General features: G+C 39.8%; 1 protein-coding gene across 2 annotated transcripts in view; it reads right to left on the bottom strand.

Moving 5' to 3' along the window:
* Positions 1–2,463: 2,463 nt before the first annotated feature.
* Positions 2,464–26,296, bottom strand: part of snupn (snurportin 1) — a 62,322-nt gene continuing 38,489 nt past the window's right edge. For both annotated transcript variants that reach the window (XM_048257080.1, XM_048257079.1), the window contains exons 6-9: positions 12,035–12,132; positions 5,580–5,657; positions 3,522–3,602; positions 2,464–3,228 (exon numbers count right to left, since the gene is read on the bottom strand). In XM_048257080.1, coding sequence (XP_048113037.1) covers positions 2,899–3,228; positions 3,522–3,602; positions 5,580–5,657; positions 12,035–12,132 — 587 coding nt within the window. In that variant the 3' untranslated portion in view covers positions 2,464–2,898. The remainder of the gene's footprint in view (positions 3,229–3,521; positions 3,603–5,579; positions 5,658–12,034; positions 12,133–26,296) is intronic.

The raw sequence follows: 26,296 nt of genomic DNA, 5'->3' as shown, positions 1-26,296 counted from the left end.
TTGCTTAACGGCCGTATTTGGGGGCAGCCATGGCCTACTGGTTAGCACTTCGGACCTGTAACCGGAGGGTTGCTGGTTCGAACCCCGACCAGTAGGCACGGCTGAAGTGCCCTTGAGCAAGGCACCTAATCCCTCACTGCTCCCCGAGCGCCGCTGTTGATGCAGGCAGCTAACTGCGCCAGGATTAGTGTGTGCTTCACCTCACTGTGTGTACACTGTGTGCTGTGTGTTTCACTAATTCACGGATTGGGATAAATGCAGAGACCAAATTTCCCTCACGGGATCAAAAGAGTATATATACTTACTTACAGACTTATGATGTCACAATCGGCAATGTTAAGTCTATGGGGATTTTTAAAAAGTTTTTCTTTAATAGTTTAAAAAGTATAAAAGTTTAAAAGTTGAAAAGACATAGCAGCTTGGTCCGTTTGAAGACCTACGTTACAAAGTTTGAACGAAGTTTCTAAGTTAAACTGTTCAAGAGAAATTGCGTACGGAAAAACTGGTAAGCGGAAGAAGTTGTTGTTGAAGTTGCCTAGGAAGAACAGTACAGTGCATTTTCATGCACTGTAATAAGATGAAGCCAGGAGATTTCAAAATAGTGGATGGAATCCACTATAACAATGACAAGCTGGAACCCGTCACTCGTTTTCTATCCCTCTCATGCGCGCTCAAACGCGTTCTCAATTAAATGGAGGAGCATAAGTTCCAGTTTGATCTTAATGGAGAGGACCCAAAAAGTATCATCTTTATGCAACATGCTGTTGGAGCATTTTGACATTGTAAACGTTGCCTACCAAGAGTGAAAAGCAGTTTGCAGTAAAGCTACAAATTATTGGCAAAATGTTGGTCCCTCCTGTCTCTTGGATGCCTATACGCACAGTGCGTGATGCGTGTGGTGGTAGCGGCAGCACTGATCACTGTGCTTTTACATCAGGCAACTTTTTAAACTGAAACTTTTCGCCTACAAGCTCCTCACGGTTCCTCTCCATCTTCAAACTCCATAGACAATAAAATAAACTCTCAGGCTTGCGGCTTCCGTTACATGACATCAGCCCACCACAAAGGAAATAGGTAAACACAATGTGTTAATGTTTTGTAACAAGTTATGTATTTCAAAATTAATCACGGCGATTAAAGTGTTAATTTGGACAGCCCTACTATAAACATCTCCTTAGTCTTGGTAGGAGTAGGTTGCCGTCTTGGCATCAGTTTGAAAGTCTGTCCTTATTCAAGTAAGCCTGCTCATTGTTCTTAGAAATGAGACCAACTACTGCTGTCATCAGCAAACTTGACAATGATGTTGGAGTCATGTACTGCCGTAGATCCATGTGTGTAAAGGGAATACAACAGTGGACTTAACACACAGCCCTGTGGTGCTTCAGTGTTGAGGGTAAGGGATGAAGAGGAGTGGTAGACTGTAAAAGTTAGACTGGATATGGGCCTACAGTTGGATGGTGGCATCCAAGTTATTCTTTACAACAGCTGTTTTCAGGGACTTAGGAAATGTGCCGGACAATAATGATGCATTTACAATGTGAAGCACGTCTGTTGCTATGAGGTGAAGAAACAACTGGTAGATAGAGTGTCTAAGCCACATGTGGAAGAGTTGAGGTTCTGTACAGTTTTTAGAGGAGTTTCATACTAGTCTATCAAACTAAACTCTGACATCAAGTTAGTTTCACTTCCCTTGAAGCTGGCAGTTCCAGGTGTTGAGTTAGCAATTGAGAATATATGTTTATTCTGATTTTAATTTAAAAAAATCATTGCATTTATTAGTTGAGAGACGTTCTGGTGCTAATTGTGAGGGGCGGGGTTTGTTAACTTCTTGACAGTTGAATGCAAGGCCTACTTGTACTTCTACTGATGATATTTGAGAAAAAAAGACAGTCTTGCTTCTCATATATTTTAAAATTATACATGCGGAGCATGTCTTTATGGATTTCATATAGTGGATCTGAAGTTTGGGGACTCGAGTCTGAAACTCGAACTCAAGTCGGACTTAAAGGGACACCAGGCAAGCCTGATGCTTTTTCTCTACGAAACTCCCCCTCGCTCGGTCTGAAGCTCTTTTCCTTTTCTTTGAGTCTTCCGTCAAGGGTTTTTGCTGCTTCTTCGCCGGCTCTGCCATTATACTTATTACTACAGGCAGTAGGGGCGGGCGAGAGAGCCTTCATTCGCCCCGTAATGAGTCATTTAACCATATACCGACTTACGAAGATGATTAATTAACACAAAAACGTTGCCTGGTGTCCCTTTAAGTTGCAAAAACAGTGACTTCAGACTTGACTTCTCTGGAGTGTACATACACACAGGTGTATGCAAAGTTGTACACAAAGATACATATGGCCCCTAGATTCAAGTAGTCCAGTAAAATAATCAGTTTAGACACTTCCTTTCCACTGGTCTTAAAAATGTTATGAAGTAAAATAAAAGTGCCTGTACATATGACAAAAACATTACTTCCATGTACATTTGTCTGGTTACTGACATTTTATTTCCATATGAACACAACACACATGAATTAGAATATTAAAATCAATTCACATTTCCAGCCAATACTGGTGAGTATCAGTTGGATGCAAACACATTAAACCTTAGCACAACATGAAATGAAAGATTAAAATGTAAGGAACCAATATTTAAAAAAAAAAAAATGGTGCCCAGTTAAAACTTCACATTCAGATAAAACAGTGGTCCCTATAATTAAAGTATGAAGACTAAAATGTTGGCTAACAACACAATTATATCATTACCATGGGTCATTTGTGAGGATAAATATCCCGCTTAAGTCACCTCTACAAACCTCTACTCTGAGGCAAGCCTTAATTTGCTAAGCACCATCCACATTTCTGAACCTTCTCTTTACCTCAAGTTACCATGCAGTGCTTAATGGTTCTAATCTGCAGGAGTTCTGTTTGTGTTCAGATGCCCATGTGTGCTTCTCTCGTTTTGGAGGGAGTGTGTTTCTTTAACATCAGGTGTAGAGAGATGTTCTAGCTCATACCGGCCATTCTGCTCAGCTGGATGGACATCACTGTATATTGTCTTCTGCTTAAGTATTTGCTGAAGCTGGTGCTGTGCATACTCTGGCTTACATGTCAGGGGACACTGAGGTACCTCCATGCCAATAATATCACCTATCATGTAGGGTCTTAACCAACCCACTAAAGGGGTGCTGCCAGGAGTATAATGAGTGTGCCGGTGGTAGAAGAGGAAGCCATCTACCTGAGGGAGAGGGATATCAGTATTAAAAGATGCGGTGTATTTTACACCAGTGAAACCTTCTTAAAATAAGTCCACAGGGTCATATTCTTTACAAAAGGATTCCCACAACAGCCAATATCATTAAAGGTTTGCTGAACAAACTGAATGGATAATCAAAACAGCAGTGACCCGAAAACACATATGCTTCAGAACACTCGATAACAATGTTTTTTTACAGATGCTACAATAATAGTTGGCAGGTACAATGATATAACATAATTTTGTCTGAACTATTCGCTTAAGGGTTTTCTTACATTGAAGGTGTACTTTTTGACAAGTGCTTGCTCAATGGATTCTTTTGTGCACGCAGTGCTCTGAAGGTTCACAAACCGAAACTGTAGAAGGAAATCAAGATATCATGTGGTTAATCCATTATATGTACTGTATCTGACAAGTACTTTATTAGACCTTACATGGAATGATTTATTATAATCTTTAACATTATGGGCCCCATCATACAACCAGCATTTTCTTGTTTGTGACAGGAAAGCGCAATTATAGTTATTCCACCAGGCTCCCACGCTAAGGTGAACCTTGCGCAGCCTTATTGTTGAGGTAGGCCTACTTCTATCGCCTACTCTGGTAGAGTTGCACATACTAGCTACAATGAAATATATATTTAGCCTATATTTAGTCATTCTTAATGGTCCTAAGACGGTTTGTGACCGGTCGAGGCAAACCCTTCGAGCTACTCTCAGATAACGGAACCAACTTTAAAGCTGGAGAACTTGAACTGCGGGAAGCTTTTGCCTCGCTCAGCCCTGACCTATAATTTCAGCTCGCAGCCCAACAAATAAAGTTCACCTTTAACCCCCCAAGTACACATTTAACATGTGTAAATGTTAAATGCGGGGCCTGATGGTCAAGTCAGGGTCATTGAAGTCAAGGTGGGAGATCGCTCCTACACCCATCCAGTGGCAAGGATCATCCATCTCTCCAGCATACCAGATTATGTTGTATGGGCTGTAAACAATGCTTACATAAATGCTAGTGCACTTGAAAGGAGCTAAGTTTAGATATTTTTAATTATGACTTATGCAAGTTCTATTTGGGACATATAACCGTGTTTTGGACAGTTGCTGCTATATATCATGCATGTTGCTTGTGTGCTGCATGTTCTAACCTCATGGCCATTGGCGTTAGCTTAGCACTAACCATGGTAAACTACATGAGTGCCACCTAGTGGACAGATGTTGTAATTGTATCAAGCTGCATATTTAACTATTTGTTCAACAAAGCAGTGTTGATATAATCTCTTTGTATTTGTACATGACATTACAAAGTAATTACATTGCTGTAATTACTTTCACTATTGATTGACAATGGATGCACTGAATACAACAGGAAAGCCCTGCAGCGCATAGTGAACACAGCTGGAAGGATTATTGGTGCTTCGTTCCCCTCCCTGAAGGACATTTACACCTCCCACCTCACCCGCAAGGCGACCACAATTGTGAGTGATGCAAGTCACCCCGCTCACAATTTGTTTGATCTACTGCCCTCTGGGAAGAGGTACAGAAGCCTGCGCTCACGCACCACCAGACTCACCAACAGCTTCATACACCAGGCTGTTAGGATGCTGAACTCTCTCCCCCCTCCACCCTCAGCTACATAACATCCTGGACTTTGGACCCACAATGGCTGCCTTGCACTACTCCACTTGCACTACTCCACTTGTACACTTGCACACTTTGCAACTTGTTGTTGTCCTGTTGTCCTGAAAACACTTCTGAACACACTTCTGCTGCTCTTACAGAACTACCTCAGCCATTTATTGGCCTGACTTTTGCACTATTATATTGACTGTCTACTGTATGCACAATTGCACAATTTCAACCCAAATTTTGCTGCTCTTATTTCTTCATTGTATGTGCCTTCTTATTTTTACTTTTTATATTGTTTACTTGAATGTTATGTTTGTCTGTGGACTTAATTGGTAAAATATGTCTTGTCTCCACCGTGGGATAGTGGGAAACGCAATTTCGATCTCTTTGTATGTCTTGACATGTGAAGAAATTGACAATAAAGCAGACTTTGACTTTGACTCTAGACCAGGTATTTTTTGTCTATTGGGCAATCCCTTTCAGCTGCATGATGATAACAGAGCACCAACGATGCGCCACATATTTTATATTTTAACAATGTGCATGCCGAAGAGGAAAATGATAACTCTGTCAGTCACAGACTAGCAAAGACCAGGCTAAATATATCTTGAGAAATGGGACAAGACATACACAGCAATTGTAACTGCTGTCAGGTTTAAAATGGACTATTTTAATAGTGAATGCTATGAAGGATTAATAACAACTTACAGCATTTTGCTTGGTAATTTCCAACAGGCCCCCTTCTTCCTCCATCTTTGACTGAAGCCAGAAAAACCTGAATTCTGTCTGAGAAAAGAAAAATAATACATAATATTCTGGAGCAATCTTTTGCCCGTCACAGCCAACTGAAATAGGTGGCGATGCCGCCAAACAGGAAGTGACCTTATATCTCAACCAATCTTGGGTTGTTTGACATGGAACTTGCTGTGGCTGCTTATAGTTATATGTCTGATGTAACAACATTGAGTTGCCCTGGCAACTCCAGCTTGTCTACTTGGCCCCCTCATTGCTGCTTGCAGCTATATTTATTGTTATAATATTATTTTTGAATGTCATGAGATCTACCAGCACTGCCTTCGAGATCTACTGGTCAATCGTGATCGACGTAGTGGGCACCCCTGTTTTAGAGAACCTTCTTAATTTCTTATAAGGCTACCTTCTGTTTGCAACTGTAGATGTATCCTAAATTCACCAAACAAGCTAAGAATTTTTTTTTTCACATGCAATGCAAGACAAAATGTGTGCAAATTAGTGCATTTTAACGCTTAATTTGCATATTGACATTTACAGTGGGCATTACTTCAAATTGGCCGGCTTCACGCGTGATTCACACGTGACCTCACGCAGGATCACGTGACTTTTAGTGTTAATTTCGTCAGACGAGACGAGAGGAAATATGTTCGTCAACGACCTTTTTTTTCATGACTAAGACGAGACGATGACGAGACGGCAGTAATGTCCTGAAACACTGACTAAGACTATCTTAAGATGCATTATTGTTGACCTAAAAAGACGAGACTAAAATGTTTTGCATGAAATAAAAACTAAGATAAAATCTCTTCATTTTAGCCTACAAAATGAGAAGACAGAATATCTAGCTGTTACGCTTTCAAAATATTCGAATGAGTTCATAATAAACAGCTTTCCTGTAGGCTGGTCTACATGCTGTTGCTGCAACCCTGTGGCTGCAACACTAAAACTACATGGAACAAGAACACTGGAGATTTCTGCCAGAGTTAGCAAGCTAACTACCTAAGCTTTATGCCACAAAGCTACATACCCATAAGTTGAAGCTTCTCTCATACAAATTAACATCCCCCAGAATGTCCATAATTAAAATGTTCATCATGTAATGTCAACTATTTAACTAGTTAGACTGATGATGCAAAGTTTGCTAGCAAGTAAGCTAATATGGAAAGTTCATAGCAAGTTAGCTATGGCTAAGATGGAGAGTCTGTTTGGGGGAATGTGTTGTGTTTGGGCTTATATCGCCATCTAGCGGGAGAGTAAAACATTAATACTTTGGCCTACTTACAGTGTTTCTCAAACTTTTTCAGTTTCAGGACCACATAACTAACCCTAGCTAAAAAAAAAAAAAGATTAGACCTACTTCAACAGTAGCCTATAATTAGTCTACACAATAGGCCTACTCACTGAACCACCTTGCTTATTGTCTTTGCACTTTTCTTATTGTGTGGATTTATACTGTATGATTTAAACTGGCATATCTTACATAGACAGTGTTGCAGAACTGTTTTTACATACAAGTTGGTTCAATATTGCAAACAACTCATCTATATTATATTTTACCACGCCTGCTCACGGACCACTTGGGATAGCTTATGACCACCAGTGATCCCCTGGACCACACTTTGAGAAACACTGGTCTACTTAATATGACAGTGGTCCAGTCAAATCTTTTACTGTCTATGGTCAAATCCCAGCTGAGCTATAACTGTAGCTCGACTTACCTGTGCATGTAAACATACTGACTGACAAAAAATCAGAATGAGTAATTATAACAGACGAGTAGCCCTGTGGACACACAATATTGTTGGAAAATTGAGATGTGTGAAACACTATTTGACTCAAATGGTAATCAGAAATAATTTGTTATAAAAAAGACTAAAATGTGTTGACTAAAACTGACTAAGACTAAGATACCTTTAGTTTTCTTTTGACTAAAACTAGACTAAAATGACGGAGACCTCTAGTCTACTAAAAACTTGACTAACAAAAATGATATTTGAATGACTAAATATGACAAAGACTAAAAAGGAAATTTCATCACAAGACTAAGACTAAGACTAAATTAAAAATAGGTGACAAAATTAACACTAGTGACTTTAATTTGTATTTCTCCAGTAACGCTGCAACAACCCAAACAACCGCCAGATGGCTCTTGTGAGCAGGGTGTCTCGTATAAAGAAATGGAGCCTGGAAAACCCTACACAGACTTCACTACAGATGTTAGCAGACTGGTTTAGAAATAATTTAATAGCCAGAAATATGCCTGCCGTGCCCTATTAAAGAAATATTTGATTAACTGCGAGTGAATCCCGTTTGCAGCCGTAGAAGAAATGTATACGCCCTGGCTGTCAGTAGACGGAGGAGGAGCGCACAGTCTATGAATGCGCGACGCTGCAGCTCAGCGATTTAAAATGGCTCAAAACCACTTTGTATTATTGACTCAAAAATGACGTTTTTTACAATCAGAGAATGAAGAACACGTCAGGTTAATTAAAAAGTATTTTCTATGTGTCAGGAAAGGCTTCAGAGGGTGGGTTACCGTTAACACGATAGTACCCAAATTTCAATAGCCACAGAAAGAACTTCGTTGGGTATGTTTTAGGAATCATTAGCCTACATGCTTTGTCATGTGTACTTCAGCAGATTTCGTTATTTGGAGCTCCTTAAAATAGGCCAATTGTTTTTCATTAGGGTTATAGGTTTTCAGAACAGACAAGTCACATACAAACCACTGGGGCAGGTAAGAGCTAGCATACCCAAAATATACAACCAGATACGGTGGAATTTATATAGGCCCTGACGGTTAAAAATAATAAAGTGTATCGGACAGATCATGTAATGTGCAGTAGCCTATAAGGATAAATCGCGCTGATTTGAAGTGACCTATAATAACTAGTGAGCCGCAGTCTTCACTCTTTGACACTGCAATATGCACACATTAAGTGCGTCCAAATTCACCCATTTTTCTCTGTTGAACTCCTCGAGAAGTAATCACACGTGTCACATGAAAGAGCCTTTTCTCATCTTTTAAACGGTGCTAGCCACTTGCTGTGATAAACGGTTCACGAGGAAAATAAGTTTTCAAGAGATTTAATAATTATTCTCTGCGCCCATCTCCACATCCATTCCTCTTGGTGGAATGTGTCACACACTCGCAACACATGACAAACCATATATCAGAGTAAACAGCAGACCTACCGGACACAAAGGTGTAATGCATTCCCGTGTATAGTTAGCCATTCCAGAGTAATCCGGTTTTGAAATAAATTGTAGCAAAATTCAACATGGCCTTTAGGCTTAAAAGCATTTCTTAAAACGGATCTGTGCTTACATCGCCTAGATATCTGTAAATATTAGAATCAGAGTATATACAGCTCATGGTTAAGAGTCTGTCAATGTAGCCTCAATTATTTATTTTACTGAGCTGTGCTTAAATTAGTCAATGCATTATTTCATAACAGACCAAATAGAATTTATTTTTTAAATGTTAAATATAGCCTTTATATCTGTACATATTAAAATCAGATTATGTAGGCTACACAGTATAGTTACTGTAGATCAAGTTAGACAGCTCCAGAACTCATGCCAATGATTGTCTTAAAGGAGCCACACCACTTTTATGACACTATGGCATATGAATGCTGTTCTGTTGACTAATCATGATATCACATTTTATACCGTATCTATAGTGGCTGGTGAAAGAGTTGAGTGGCTTTTTTTCCGGGGACCGCAGTAAGCTACAATGCATGACTAATGTCCAGCTTATTATTTTTACCCTGTGTGGGTCTCTTAAAAAATGCATCAAGTATAATTAATAAATGTGGTTTTCTGTACAACATATAGATAGATTGTCTATCTATCTATATATATATCTATCTCTATCTATCTCTAATTAATAAATGTGGTTTTCTGTGCAACATATGCATAGCTTGCTATTGTTTCAACCAGCCTGTTGTCCATAGCCTGTCAAGAGAGTGGCGCCGGAACGATATTTCGCATAGGCTACTCAATGGTGCTATTTCACGCTCATTATAGCGACCCTCACTCACCGGGGCTAGGTGGAAGGTGTTAATAGCCGATTGGTGTAGCCTACAGTGGACAGTCACTTGAGATCAGATCTGCATTCTAGAATGTTAAGACGCATCAAGACGCATTGCCTGTTACACACATTGTTACGCACACCTGTTGCGCATTATAATTCGCACTGCTGCGTAAAGAGCATAACTATCTCAGTGACAGGTGTTAATCGTGTTAATTACACGTTAATCACGATGTAGCCTAATCAGTTCTGATAAAACAAAACAACTATTTGTGAACACTACTGAAAAATACGAAATACCAAAAATTTCTACTCAATACATTCAAGCCAGCACCTAGACACGGCTATAGGCCTGTAAGAAAACTCTGACACAAACTGCCTGTCATTTCAATTGTTTTTTAAAACGTGGACGGGTAAATTTTGACAGCTATATGTTGTAATAGGCTTGAACAGAAGTGGCAATCGAATCCCTTTTGCGCTCCGCACAGGTGCGAGAGCGGGTCACAGTCAATAGCCCTTTTCACACAGAGATCACGCAAAATTTGCGGGAAGATGAGACGTTTTTTTGCCGCATAGTGTGTCTGAAAACGAGGTGAAAATTTGCCGGCCTGCTGATCTGTTCACATGAGGCATTTTGGAGGCAGGACCAGCTAGCAAATTAAAACGTGACGTGCAACAGGGGGCGTGTAGAGTGACACTCGTAGGCCTTATGCGTGCACCATCAGATGCAGCAGGTGTGTGATTTTCAAAACCATGGCGGGAGAACCGTCTGCACTTTGGTTAGCTGCTGCGCATATTTTTAGTAGCCTACCCTATAAATGCAAGTGAAGTTGCTTTGCATTATAGTGCAGTATGTGTTGATGCTTAGAATGTTGGATTCTTGCGATTGCGTCTTTGGACAATAAAAAGTAATTTGGAAGGGAAATTGAAGAAAAGCAGGGGAAATTGAAGAGAAGCAGGGAGCAGTTCAGATGAAAGACTCAATGATCCTAAACGCAGTAGACAAAGACGTTTGGCTCTTCTTGGTCAATTTGCGTTGGGATCGCAAAGCGAATTTGATTGAACATAAGAGAGGCCTAGATAAGATACACTATATATGAATTATAGGCATGTTATATTTATGACATAAAAGTGGAATTTACTGAAGCATTTGATCACAGCTGACAAATTAGGACCCATCCCAGTAACTGTCTGTTCAGTTTGTTGAGGTCAGGCAAGCGCTTCTGCAGTTTGATGGCCAAAACTGACAGACTAAGAAAAAGCTATTTCCCTCAGGCCATACGACTCCTCAACATGGACATGCCAACTCTTATTAATACCATGGACTCTATCCCATTTTAATATTATTTATTATTATTATTATTAATTATTCATGTCACTTTACTATTTGATGGAAATATTTATTATTAACTTCTGTTTTTAATTGTATCTGTTTTACTTAAATTCTTTCTATTTTACACAGTCATTAAGCTACCAGGCTTACATTTCACTGCTTGTTATATACTGATATAACTGTGTATATGATGAATAAATCTCTCTGAACTCTGAAAGGAGTGTTGAACTCTGATCTGTCCATTATCATTCATGTTGCATGGGCATGAATGAGATATTTCTGTTCAAGGACTATATACACGGAATTGAGTCAAATGCCGTGACTTCTTGGCTAAATGACTCCACTCCAATGTTCACACTATAACCCCTTCTGCCATACATGGGGTTACATTTAGAATGATTATTTCACAATAAATCACTGATTTTATCTGGCAATGTACAGCATTTCTGTTTTTTGCATGTTGTTCCCAGTCACAAAGATGTGAAGATTCTGAGAAGTTAGCACCATAGATATAGCTACAGGGCTGGTTTTGTGAAAGGTTAATTCCCTTGAGCTGGCTAATGATTGGAGCCAAAACAACTGATATCATGCACACAGCTATTACATAGCAATACAGAAGACAAACATTTTAGAATCAATGATGGCATTTCCATGGAAAAAAAAAAACAATAAAAAAAAATGTCTCGATTTAAAATATTGTCGTCACACTGTGAACAAAAAATGGCAGGCCTATTTTTTAGATCATCATTTGGGCATTCTTCTTTATAGACAAATTGCAACCAACATTTGGCGCATACAGCCTTCTATTGCAAAGGAGTGTGTCATTTAATCATCTTTGCTTTGCTCTCTTTTTGTTTTACAAGGATTGGCACTTCACACTACATAAAAAGTAGGCTATATAGGCGCAACTGAAAGAGTCACCTCTCTCAGAAAGAATGTTTCTGGACCTCCCACAACTGTCCATTTAGTTTAACATTTCCTCAAAAATGTGCTACCTCAAAAAAAAAGAAAGACATAAAAAATAAATAAATAACAACTCACTGAACAGTCATACACTGGGTGACCTCTCCAACACATTACATCCAGGATGTAGTAGGTCCTGTCAACTTCACTGAAAATGCAGTCAAGGATGGTATAATCTACAAGGAAAAACACACACAATAATAACACAATTAAATTGTTACTCTTTTAGAAGTGAAAATGTAGTGTGTGTGTGAGTGAGTGAGTGATTGAGAGTGTGTGTGTAAAAAATTATGTAAGGATTTTAAGGTGAAAAAAAGCCCTAGAGACCAAACGAGGTCAGAGGAATACAGGATAATGTGTTGTAGCTTGTTGTAGAGACATCTTATGGATGACTTGTTTGTAATTAGGTAAATAGCTTATGCAATTATGAGCCACTAAATTGTCATTTCACTTTTTCTCGATTGCCAAGACACATTTCTTGAAATTATCCTCAATTTCATAAAACTTTAAAGAGATACACTACACTCCCCAAACCAAGTTTGGACTTCAGTGGAATCAGACATAGCAAGGTTATTTGCACATGTTGAACTTTGCCTTGTTTAGTTATGCATTCAGTTTATTGAAATCCAAGAGGAAATCCATTAACCTGGCAATAGCCAGATGAATTTCGCTCCGCCTAGCTCCACTCATCCATCTGGAACCGATCCATTGAAGTGTTGCTTCAGAAGGCTGGGCCTAATAAAAAAAAATTGCATATGATTGAATAAGCCACTTGTCCGTCATCTATTGGACGCTGCTACTTCCAACCACTCACATCGAAGCCAACCCGGGCACTAATAACAGACTCACAGTCGCTTCTACGCTATGTCACATCTATGAAACTCCCGCCCTGCGTCCTGATTGGCTAAACCATAAAGTTGGTTGGAGAAATCACTCTCAATGGAAGAGGTCCCAGATGGATGTGAGTGAAGCTAGGCGGAGCTAAGCGGAACGACATTCATCTGGCTAGGGTCAGGTTAGAAATCCATAGCCTAAATAGCCAAATGTGTAACTTCTCACTAGCTTCATTTACATATACAAAACTGACTGACTGACTGATATTTGTAGTGATTCTTCATTTCAGTCATCTGAACCATGCATGAGGGAGTGTTCCTATCAATCATTTTCCCTTGCCGAAATACAGCCAATATTTGGAGCGTTATTTGAACCCATTCCCAACAAGCTAGCTTGTAATGGTTGGTAACAATGAATTCCTTGACGTCTTGTGAATTTATGTGATGTCTGCATACAATAGGAGTACAATAACCTCTGAAAGACACTGAACCAAAATCGCAGGGTTCTACATTTACATTTACTCATTTGGCGGACACATTTGTCCAAAGTGACTTACAGCAATGGAATAACATTTGGGGTATTAACATTTAAGCATTTTCAGATTTTTAACTCTGAAAAATAATCCAAGATGGCATAACTAACTCAAACGCAGTATTTCTGTATTAACAAATAACTTCAGCGTTTGTGCCCTTATATCTGTAAAAGTTAGCGAGAAATCTGAAAACAATCTGAGGTGATATACAATACATCTTCCAGCCACCTACGTTACACTAGCATGTTAGCAAACAACTACCTGCAAAGCACAGCCTTGTTTACAAACTCGTAACACCCACTCTACTCAGAGTTGCTCTGTCTCTTGTAGTCTCTAGGGTGAAATTTCCTAGCAGATTCCTCTTGGTTGGAAGAAGGCAGTAGGCCAGGGCTATTCAATTAGTTTGTAATGGGGGCCAGTTCATGAAAAGCATCACAACTGAGGGGCCGGAGAAGTGCGGCTTGAAATAAGAATAATCACATTAACAGCTGTAGATACAATGAAGTACAACAGCAGCAATATGGGTGTTCAAGTGTTGTATTTTGTACATGCATAACAACATCATTAGCCGGTTGTTGGTGGCTAATATGGAATGAAATCTGTGATAACAGATAACAGTAATGGAATCTGAGCTTTGCGCAGTAACTGCTAGGTCCAAGATTTCCAGTGAGTACAAACAGGATTCAAACACTGTTAAGGTTAATTAAATGTGTAATCAGTCGCATATGTAGCTATTCTGACGTATAGGCCTACTTGTTACATTTGACGTTCCCACCATTTAAATGAGATGACCATGTTCCAGTGTTTCCTCTAGATTTGTTTTAGCAGTGGGGGCAGGCCAGTCATAATAGCCTAATAATAATAATAATAATAATAATAATAATAATAATAATAATAATAATAATAACACGGGGGTCTGGGGGTGTCTCCCCCGGGATTTGTTTCTTTTCTGGTTGCTAATCACACTATTTTAACATGTTTTGAGAGGGACAGGCCCATCTTTTTTCTGACACACGTCACGTTACCCCATGTATTAAACCAAATGTCACTGCTTCAATATGGTGGGAACGTCAAATGTAACAAGTAGGCCTCACCCTTGAATAAATGAAAAACATAGCCTACTGAACATGGGCATCGTCATAGTTCACGATGACAATGAAAACGTTTAGCCTACTTGGTTTCTTTTTTTTTTTGTGCCAACATATTGTAGAAACACAACCACGGCCTTTATTTGGTAAACGGAGGTGCAAATCATCTCCTTTAGGCTACTTTCTTTGGTTATTATAGCCTAGTCTACGATTCACTTTAACCACAAAAAGTTTTGCCGTCGCCACATTTACAAATATGCAATTTATCTTTGTTAGGCCATCAGTGATACTTTTTGCTTCGAATCGCAATTGAGTGCGCATTTAATGTAACATGCCACATGATTTCCAAGAGGCCTTTAGACAGGCTCATTGACTATTATTGCATTTGTTTATGTTGTAAGACATGAGGAATAGCCTAGGCTACGCACAAATTCATCATTCACTAAGGGGACACAGAGAGACTCCAAGTTTTTCTTTCGCTATCGTTGCGAAAAACATAGCCATGCTACTATATAGAAATACTTTGAAATTCCCTTTGAGTCGGATCTGCTCCACCTTTCCACCAAGTTTTGCAGAAATTGTGCCCGTGTCGTTTTGGGATATTGTTGACAGAAACTATTTGTGTGGTGCAACCTGTTAAATATTAGTAGTTCATAAACTCCAATGTAGTGCCTAAAGCGAACGAGAGATGCAAGAGTGGAGAACAGCTCATGCGCTTGCTAGAGATTACATTTTTTTAAAAGGGCCAGTACAAATGACCTCCGCCAATTAAAGAGCCCTGCAGTAGGCTTTCAGTAGAAAAGCCTACTGATTGCAGTCTTTTTTTCTTCTCATTTCTTGTTGATGAGAGGTAAGAAGCTATGAGGTAAAGGATTCAGGCTCCTCAGATTCCCCTTAACATTGACTGAGATTGCAAACTTAATTCAGAGACTGTTCGTTATTTATAAAAGGGGCCACCGGAGGGATTTTGGGTGCTTCAGACAAAAGTTGCATGACCCTCCCTTGCATGCAATACATTTTTCCATGACCCTCCAACTGAATTTCAATAAAAGACATGACCCTCCCTGGCCAATTGGGGGCCAAGCAGCGAAGCTGCGAAGGCACCCATTGTGTTTCTATGTTTTCTTATTGGGGGCCAAGCAGCGAAGCTGCGAAGGCACCCATTGTGTTTCTATGATTTCTTATAATTATTATTTAACATCTTTCCTCTGCCATTGAAGTCTATGGCAGCCCATAGAACCGCCTCTGGTGAAAAGTTCTGAAATTTGGCACACTGATTGGGGATAGTCTCATGATTAATTTCACCAAGTTTCATACCTGCACCTCGAGGGCTCTAAGCGCCACCAACAGGCCAAAGTTTGATGTGCGTTCCACGCCGCGTAACTTTTGATCCGTTGATCCGATTTTCAAAAATGAGGTATTGTTGGAATCCTTGGACCAAGCCGAAGTTCAACGCAACCCTATGACGTCAATTTCCGCCATGATGGATTTTCCGCCATTTTGGATTTCATCAAAAACAAAAAAAAAATTCAAAGGTCACAAATTTTGTCCGATCGACACCAAATCTGACACACATGATCTTCAGACCAAGCCTCACAAAAGTTATTCCTTTTTGTCTTGAACTCAAACCTTAAGCCCGTAACAGCCAATCGAAATATGTGGCCGCCAAACAGGAAGTGAGTTCATATCTCAGCAACCCTTTCATCTATCAAAGCCATGGTGCATGGACTCAGGACCCAATCAGGGGGCGCTCAAGAAATCTGGTGACCTTTGACCTCTAGGGGGCTGTAATTAAGAAACATGCCTTTTGGCCTGTAGCTGCTGTTGTGCTTAGAATTAAAAAACGCACTAGTGGTGTCTGGTAATACTGTCCTTAGGCCGACCCAGGCCAACTTGTGACGATGTCATCGTAATTGATTCGGCCGCCATATTGGATTTAATCAAAAACACGCATTACAATTTTTGCAGGTCACAAATTTCAGCGGATCCTCACCAAAATTGGCAGAGAACATCTTCAGACCATGCCTTATCAGTGCATTGCTTTTGGAACGATTGACAGTAGCATTTGGCTGTAACAGCCAATCGAAACTTGCGGTGAAAGCCACCAAACAGGAAGTGAGCTCATATCTCAGCAACCCTTTCATGTATCATCACCAAACTTACTACATGTGTTCAGACCCCATTAGGAGGGCGCTCAAGAAATTTGGTGACCTTTGACCTGTAGGGGGTGCTGCAATTAGCAATGTTGCATTTTGATCTGTAGTTGCGATGTGTTTTATCGATCTTTTATTTTTGGATGTGAAACAGATGACAACATATTCCATCCAGTCATTCTAATGCGTGCGTGGTAGGGCGGGGCGGGACGGGGTGGGACGGGCAGGGGTGATTAGGTGGGGGGGCTGGCTGGCGGAGGCGGTGGCAGTACTCAGCCCTGTTTCAGCCCTACAAAATCAGTTATGTTTGATGTGACACTTGTTGAAAGTGTTGATCGCGAGTGTCTGCTGAGTTCTATCTTGTCGCCGTGGCTACTCCGGCCTATACTGCTTGGCCCCCTCATTGCTGCTTGCAGCTATATTTGTCAATGTATTCCGCCCGCGCTCCTTAACGCTTAGCAAACACGCTGACATAGTCTAACGTTACAAGCTCAACCTGCTTTCTGATCTTACACATCACACTCCACCAAGATAGTGGCCATTTCAGTAGATTTACTCACTAACATTGTTGTGGAAACACAATAAGCATGGAAACTAAATGCACACTTCCTGCATAACTGCATTAGCCTACTTGAAATAAGTTACTTCTCTAGTAAATAGTATTCACATGAAATAAAACAATAAAACATTGAGACCATTCAACAAAGGACTCTGGGTAATAACAAATTCAACACATGAACTGGTTGCTGTGGACTCATCTCTAGGCTTCCTCTCAGTCATTGTAAAGCTGCCGAAGCTGACATTATCCAAAGCTCCACTTCTCCGACGAGCGTCAATTTGGGAGCTTGCATGCTACTCCTTCCTTCTCAAATGACTTGAAAAGGCTGTTTGCACAATTTCACAAATAATCACAGGGACCAAAACATACCTAACATGCCAACTTTTTCCGGGTTTATCACATATTTTAACTTTTCCCCCGCTGTCTTGCCGTTTTAATATTTTCCCGTAGAATATGCCATAATACTCTCATAACATTAGTCCTGCCATCTGGCCTGTCTCTGTGTTGTCCTGTTGTTACCCCCTTGCCCTTCCAGCGATGGGCAGAAATCAACAATCAAACAAGCCACTTTGATTTTTTGCTGTTTTCATGAATACAAAAGTTGGGTGACCCCCCCCTAGACAAAAAAAAAAAAAGTTGGGTGACCCTCCCCTCAACAAAGAATAAAAAGACATGACCCTCCCCTATTTTCCTCCGGTGGCCCCTTCAATAAATAACGAACAGTCCCTAACTTCATATTTTTACTTATGTAGTTTCATTACATATAAAATAAATAGAAAACAAAAACATCAACCCACGAACACACAAATCTGGATTGCCTTATCATTACAATTTCTTCCTGTGACATACTGTATCAGTACTCATCATGTCATTGGCATATAAATACGGTCCACTTTCCCCATTTTTTTCACATTGTTCCTTCAACCATTCAATTATATATTTTTCACTCACTATTTTTCAGCCATTTGTCTCGTGTTGGTGGATCTGGTTTGTACCATCTTTTTGCAATGGCCTTTTTACAAGCTGCTAACAAGATCTTAAACAAGTATGTCTTCTTTTGATACAATATTCCCCGTCATATTACCAGAATACAGCACTGTACATGACCGGTATATTTTGACATTAACCAAGTGAACATACTCCCAAAACTGAATAATGCCAGGGCAGAGCCAAAATACATGTGAACGGTTTACATCTACCGCTTCACATTGTCTGCAACATGGTTGGGTACTGACCGAAATTTGCTCTTAATTTTGGGGGTTACACTTAAAAATAAAAACATCTTATTAAATTCTTCCAAATACTTTGTATTTCCTTGAATTGTTGTTCCTATTATAGTTCTAATTATTCCATTTTTGTCCAAGTTTACATTTGGTTATTACAATACTTCCTTCACATACAAAAATTTTAAGTAATCCTGGTTGCACAATGTTTAGTTTTGAGTCATATCTTCACTCATGAACACTCAATTCTCATCCTTTGTTACTGTGCACAGTGCTGTCATTCCACTCTGTATCCATTGTTTGAATCTCTGGTCTGAAGTATTTGGGGTGAAATGTTTGTCATACACTACCCATCTAATTAGTCTGAGATCTGCCTCTGATTGTATTTTATTATTCTATACCTTAGATTTATTCATTTGGCAGACGCTTTTATCCAAAGTGACTTACAGCAATAAAATAACATTTAAGCTACAGTTACAGCTACCACAATAGAATAACATTTAAGCTACAGTGCAGAGGAAACCTTAGCTAGGAATTACCACTGCATCTGTAGTACTAGAGGATAGGAGTAGAAGAGGAGGTAGAGGAGGGAAGTGGAGAGGATGGAGGTAGAGGGAAGAAAGGGAAGAGCATGGTAAGTGTGTATCAGGTGTCTGAGGTTGTCAGAACCGCTAGGAGAGGAGGTATTCTTGGGAGAGCAGTGTCTTCAAGAGTTTTTTTTAACACCGAGAGGGACCCCCAGCTCTGGTTGGACTTGGCAGATTGTTCCACCATCATTGTTCCACCATCAGGGCCCACAGATTTTTTTTAAAAAGTCTGGATTGCCGTGGGTGTGGAAATTTATATATTTTTGTAGTACTATACCATACCACAATAGCAAAAATAAGATTGGCAGAATAGGCAGTGACTGAAACAGGTAGGACTTGTGTAAGAATATTCATTCGTGAACTAAAGTACAATGAAAGGAAACTTCAACTCTATTTAAATCTATCAACTCGATTATATTAATGAAAACTTCAACATAGAATAGAATAGAATAGAAACTTTAATAAATGTCACATCATACAGTGGGCAGTGCTTCGACTTGGCCAGCTTCACTTCATGATCAGCGTGGGGATCCTGCGGTATCCGCGACATTAATTTGTATTTTCCCAGTGTGGCGCTGCAACAACCCAAACAACCGGTAGATGGCTCAAGTGAGCAGGGTGTCTCGTAAAAAGAAATGGAGCCTGGAAAACCCTACACAGACTTCACTACAAACTTTAGCAGACTGATTTAGAAATAATTTAATAGCCAGAAATATGCCTGCCCTGCCCTAATAAAGAAATATTTGGTTAACTGCGAGTGAATCCGTTTGCAGCCGTGGAAGAAACACAGGACAAATTAAACATTCTGGTTTTCTCCAACGATGATAGACAGCGATGATGGACATCATTTGGACAAAATATTCCTGTTACGTCCTGTTATCACGGGTTACAGGCGATAAACGATTTTGATGGTCACAAGTTTACTTCATTAGCGGTTTATTTTTTGATTATTAAAGAGTGTTTTTCATTTAAAGGTTTGACTTAGTGCTTATTCAGTAGAGCATTTAGTGCTCTTCCCAATCCCAGACGTTCACATTGCATGTTTGTTTGTGTAATGGATGCAACCCTTGAGATCACGCTTGTCATAGGCCCAATACCGTGGATGCTCCGTCTCTCGGCACTGAAAACATCGAGCACCCGTGTGACAGCTTACAGTCCCGGCTAAATTTACATTCATTTAAAATCAAACATCACAGTTTATGTTAAATTCAGCATCTCTCATAATGTGATTGGATATGTTGCTGTCAATTCCCTACTTCATATACTAACCACCAATGAGGCGTCTCTCGTATGAAAATTCCTGACACTTCCCACCTGAAGAATTAGCATAAGGCTTTGTCGGTCTTCAGCCCGAATGTTTAAAATGTATATAGCCCTGAATATCATTTTAAAAGTAGTCTGACAAAGCTTATTGTTTTGTGACACAGCTAAACACTGGTACCTCATAGAAAGTCTATAACATAGCCTAGGTGGTGCGCAACTCACAAAAGTAAGCAGATAGAAAAAAAACTCACGCAAAATCTAGCCTACAACACGCAGACAGCTTTATGCTTGGGGGGGGGTGACACTGTGCTTTATGATTGTTGCCTTCTGATGGTATCTTGCTAATTCACTGAACTGCATTAGGTGACACAAATGGTATTGCCTTTATCTTATAACTCCTTGTCTGAGCGACTACCAGGACTATGGTTATTAAAAGTCAGATGTTCCCTGACAAAGACATTGGAAAATTAAGAATGTTTATTGACTTGAAAAATACACTAATTTTGCAAACTCCCTTCATTCAACCCTTGAAGACATTGCGGTCTGGTGCGCTATGTAGATCGTTTTCTCATTACCATTTAATTTCTCAGAATTTAGGTCTACTAAGCCTACAATAACGTCATCACCAAATACATCTTTTATTTTTAGTTGATCAACCACAAAGAGTAGCATAGGCCTACTGTGCACAGTGCACTGACGACTGTAGCAGCCCAACGTAACCAGTTGTTGTAGATGAGAGGCAACCCCTTGTTTCAGATAGCCTGGACAACATGTTACCTGGGTGTTGCCTACATTATTAATTAATGGTAGCCTACAATATTGATTCGCGTAACATATTAGTTGGCTCAAAGAGTAGGGAATCAGGATGGAGAGTGTCACAGCGTGTGTTGCTTTTCTTGAGAATCGAATCCAGTTTAATGCAAGTTTTCAAAACATATATTTTTTACATGTCTTTTGTCCGAGTGGCGGCCCTCATGGCGAAAAGCGGCGACTTCAAAACACCTCAACTTGTTTTAGTTGAAAAGAAGTCTAGAGGACTCCTAACTCACTAGACCTACTTACTGTAGGCTGCGCAAACCACAAGCCTGCATTCGAGGCAGGCCTTCTGTTGAAGAATTTTATATAAATCCTCGCTAACAGTAATCCTCCTACCCCGCTACCACAGCTGTGGATAGTGTGGCATGCTCACGCTTTATGTCTCCTTCTTGCAAACTAGGCCTATAGCCCAACCATTTACGTCTTCAAAAAATAACAACTTGCCAGATATGCCTTCATAAATTTGGGCTTAATTCAGCATTTTGTTCTTCCACTGGAAATGACTCTTCTACATTTGCTGCCTGCTGCATCCTTTCTGTTTGTATTGTTTAGAAAATGTTTGACGTCTTGAGTTAATACATTAAACATTGTTTGCTGGTAACCAGCCACAAATAGCCTACAGATTCTTGCGTGCGTTCTCTCCAAAATGTGCCCATTCTATAGGCTATCCAAGTGCATAATTCTGCGGCATAAAGCAGATGTATTTGTGTATTGTACAGAAAAATAAAAATAACCTGTCAAGCAGTCAATTGACTACATTGCAGTCAATAAGTAGTGCAAATTATGAAACCTGGGTCATAGTTGTCTAAGCCTCTGCTGTGAGGCCAAACCCATGAACAAAGACGTTTGGCGAAACAAGCTCACAGCCGAACAAGTCATACTGAAGGGAGAGGCAACTGGCATGTGATCTCCCCAAAGGCCAATGGATGTACAAGTTTTAACGAATTTTTATGATGGTATGAAGTACTTTTTGTATAGGGTACTATCTTAATTGCTTTATACTCAATACTTGACCAATGGCTATTGCATCTGTCTGTTGAAAGTGAGAATGTGGCATGTGATATACTGTGTAGGCTTCATAAAATGAAATAAACAGATTGCTAATGGCCTACAAGCTGATCTGGGGGGCGTTTCCCGTACAACTACGGAGGTTATAGCTATAGCTTTTTACTAACCGGATGCATCGTTCAACTAACCAACATGTAAGTTACGACTGTTTCCCAAAACTGTTGCACTTACATAGTACTGTAAGTTTGGACCATGATAGTTTCCAAACTTCAGTAGTCTGGACTAAGGTGGTTAATGAAGTTTATTAGCACGTGAACGGGCACCTGCACATACTTCTGTGGCGCATTGCGTTAAGGCCGGCAGATGACAGCCGCCGTTGCACAGCAGTTGCAGTCCCCTGTCCAAGAGTTCGAATCTGGGTTAAGACGTTGACAACAATATTGACATCGTTGTTTACCTAAGTTTATCTTTTGTGCAGATCATATTATCAAAATCAGAATCAGCCTTCTTGGCTTGGTTTGCGTAAACTAACAAGGACCCCCCTCTCCATGAAAATCAAAGGCTACATATTTCTCAGCTGACTCGTCAAAAAGTGCGCACCACCTTATTATTATCTGCAAGTGTGTGACTTTTACTTACGTGCACATGGCTGCAAATTGACTTTAATTTATGTATTTTCTGCCTTGGGCATTTTAAAATATGGATGTATGGTGGTTAGAAGTGTAAATATCAATTAGAAACCTAAACATATTTATAATTATTAATTTGCTAACAAATAACTGGCGTCAGTGACGTCTTTGACATGAAGATCCCTGGAACTATGCTTCTAGCATTCTACCACAGGTCGATAGTGGTTGTAACTAACGCTTACGATTGCTACTATGGTTTTTTGGGAAACACTAACGTGGTGGAACGATGCATTGGACTATGTAAGTTCCAAATATGAATGTAATTCTGCGGCATAAAGCAGATGTATTTGTTTATTGTACAGAAAAATAAAAATGACATGTCAAGCAGTCAATTGACTACATTGCAGTCAAGAAGTAGGGCAAATTAATTTCTGAAACCAAAGCGTGGGTCATAGTTGTCTAAGCCTCTATTAAGTAGCCTGTTAAAAAAAGTAAGCCAGATAGTATTAAATCGGCAACAACATTGTTTTCTGCAGAAGCCTACCCAAGGCTACAGATTAATTCTGAACAGTTATTTCTCTACTGGCTCAATTATCACACCACTGTTTTGATTTATGAAGTTCGTTAACCCCAACACTGACAATAATGTAGACAGCAAATTTCGATTTCGATTTTCGTTACCACCGTGTAGTCAAGCCTTAAGCCATACCCAAGTAGCCTAAATCGAGGTAATGTTTAATTATGCATGATTTATTTTGTTATTGAATTAAGTAGGCTGGGATTACTCTCGCAACAATTATGTTTAATGGTAGATCCTGCTTTTTCAGAAGGGACCGCAGGCAGAGCGATGTACAGTGGTAGAGCGGCGCACAGTGGCTGAAAGTGGTACTAAAGCTTCCGCGCTTCACGCCCAGCGTAATCTTGAATGAATGAAGTGGTCATTTGAAAGCAATGCCCACTGTAGGCTTTCTGGCGATATGATTGGTTAAAGGATTTGTGCCGCTAATTTCTTTTACTACATGAAAGACAAAATCAAGAGTTGACGTCTCATTCCACTGGAGGAGAAACAGCAAGAAGCACTATGCACCGTTCATATTCACATTGTCTGAAAGGGAAACTGCTGGATCTACTAAGGTAAAAACAAGTTTTTTATGCTATTAAGTATAAGTATAAGTATATATACACTCTTTTGATCCCGTGAGGGAAATTTGGTCTCTGCAATTATCCCAATCCGTGAATTAGTGAAACACACACAGCACACAGCGCACAGTGAGGTGAAGCACACACTAATCCCGGCGCAGTGAGCTGCCTACATCAACAGCGGCGCTCGGGGAGCAGTGAGGGGTTAGGTGCCTTGCTCAAGGGCACTTCAGCCGTGCCTACTAGTCGGGGTTCGAACCGGCAACCCTCCGGTTACAGGTCCGAAGTGCTAACCAGTAGGCCACGGCTGCCCAACTACTTGTAGTGTTAATTTAGTCAGACAAGACGAGAGGAAATATGTTCGTCAACGACCTTTTTTTTCATGACTAAGACGAGACGATGAGGAGACTGTGCTAATGTCCTGAAACACTGACTATAGGCGCGTCAATATAGGGTTCAACGTCAAAAAAATTGATATAAAAGGTTTTTTCATGGATTCTGGTACTGTTGGACATGCTAAATAACATACTAAAAATCTAGTGATATCTGACCTTGGGAAAGGGGTCATTTTCAAAATGGCCACCAAAATGGCTGTCAAGAGGTTAACATGGCTATATCTCAATTACTATTCAGCCTACAGGGGTGAAGTTGATGTCAAATTGTGGTCATATTAAACAAGAATATGATTTTAAATGGTAATATTGAAAATGTTTCAATGCTCTACCTTTTTCAGTTATAGTCACAGGATTATGAACCATCTCCATGGCATGGAGGAAGATAAGACATGTCTTAACTGGTGTTATACCTCATCTAGAGGTTATATGCTTTAAGAAAATATATAGTTTTGGGTGTTTAATCTGTTTTGCCTGGACAATATAGGCTAAAATGTATCCCCTTTACACTAGATTCACCTATACAGAATAGAGGGCAATGCATTGTTCATGGCATGGAGGAAGATGGGACATGTCTTAACTGGTGTTTTCTCTCATCTACAGGTTATATGCGTTCAAAAAATATATAGTTTAGGGTGTTTGATCTGATTTCCCTAGACAATATAGGCCAACATGTATGCACTCTACACTAGATTTGCCTATACAGAATAGAGGGCAATGTATTATTCATGGCAAGGAGGAAAATGGGACATGTCTTATCAGGTGTTATATCTCATCTGCAGGTTATATGCTTTCAGAAAATCATTGTTTAGGGTGTTTAATTTGTTTCCCCTGGACTGTACATACCAAAATGTATCAGCTGCACACCAGATCTGCCTATACAGAATAGAGTATGTATTATGCAAAGTGTGGTAGAAGATGGGAACATAAGTTGATTGATGTTATATTTCATGTACAGGGTATACGCTTTTAGAATATATATAGTTCTGGCTGTTCTATGACTTTAGAACCATAACCCATGCATAGGCATGCATATATTTGTGTGCATCAAATACATGTTGGTATCTATCATAAGGGGGGAGCTAATTACACTTAATATTAAACTATATTTATTAGTATATCAGAAATAATTACTATATCATTATTCATCATCATCATCAATCATCCTCCAGTCCTCTGAAAGGAAGTTGTACAGATTGTCACATTGTTCATTTTGATATGTTCCACAGGCAGCAGTGATGCATAATCCATATCTACATTAACAGAAGAGTGTCACACAGTTACAGTGGATAACTTTCAAAAGCTGTGAAGCTTACTAGCAGATTCAGTTGGAGGGAGACGTTCTGGAGTCACAAATAATGACGCAAGGACAACCTTCCTACTCAGGGTGTTGTGCCGTAATGTTGTAAGAGAGTCTGTGGACTTCCCACCAAAATGTACAGCCATCACTTGGCATCTTAATTCACCAATCACCTCTGTTGTTTGATTGGGAGTAGTGAAGGCATTGGCACATGACTGAAGGACAAAATCTCCTCTTCTGGAATGCTGTATTTTGCTGACACCAAAGATCCTAGAGATTAAAGTTGACATGATATTTCAACTTTATTCTCAAAATGTTGTGTTTCATGTTGACATGCCGACTTTAAACAACATGTTGGGTTTGGCTTCTCATCATGGCAAAAATATTTGTTTTCTTCATGTGTGGCCCTAATAGTCTGTCGTATGTATGTGACTGACCTGACAGAAAGTCGTGAAAAAAAAGGAGAATGAAATGATGTCTATCGTTCTCTATGCTTTAAGTAGACTGAATTGGCAGCATGGTTGGAAAGTTGTGAAAAAGGAGGGACTAATTACAATTCAATAGATTATAATTAATTCATGACCTCTTGTTATGCCACAACCATATTTTTAGGGTGCCATGATTTAATGAAGGATTGTGTGACATATGATTCAGTTGTAACAAGCTCAGCTCGAGTTGTCACCAAATTAACGTAATCGGTTCATTAAAACGCACATTCAAAGATAATCTCTAGCAGCTTAGATTTATTGAAGTGTTTTGGTGAGGGTGAGAACGTGAAAGAGAGAGAGGGAGATAAGCCCATAGGCCAGAGTCTAT

This window comes from Alosa alosa, chromosome 11, assembly GCF_017589495.1.
Source record: "Alosa alosa isolate M-15738 ecotype Scorff River chromosome 11, AALO_Geno_1.1, whole genome shotgun sequence".
NCBI classification, from domain to species: Eukaryota; Metazoa; Chordata; class Actinopteri; order Clupeiformes; family Clupeidae; genus Alosa; species Alosa alosa.
Note: the sequence above shows the minus strand (reverse complement) of the source record. Positions and strands in the feature narration are given on the sequence as shown.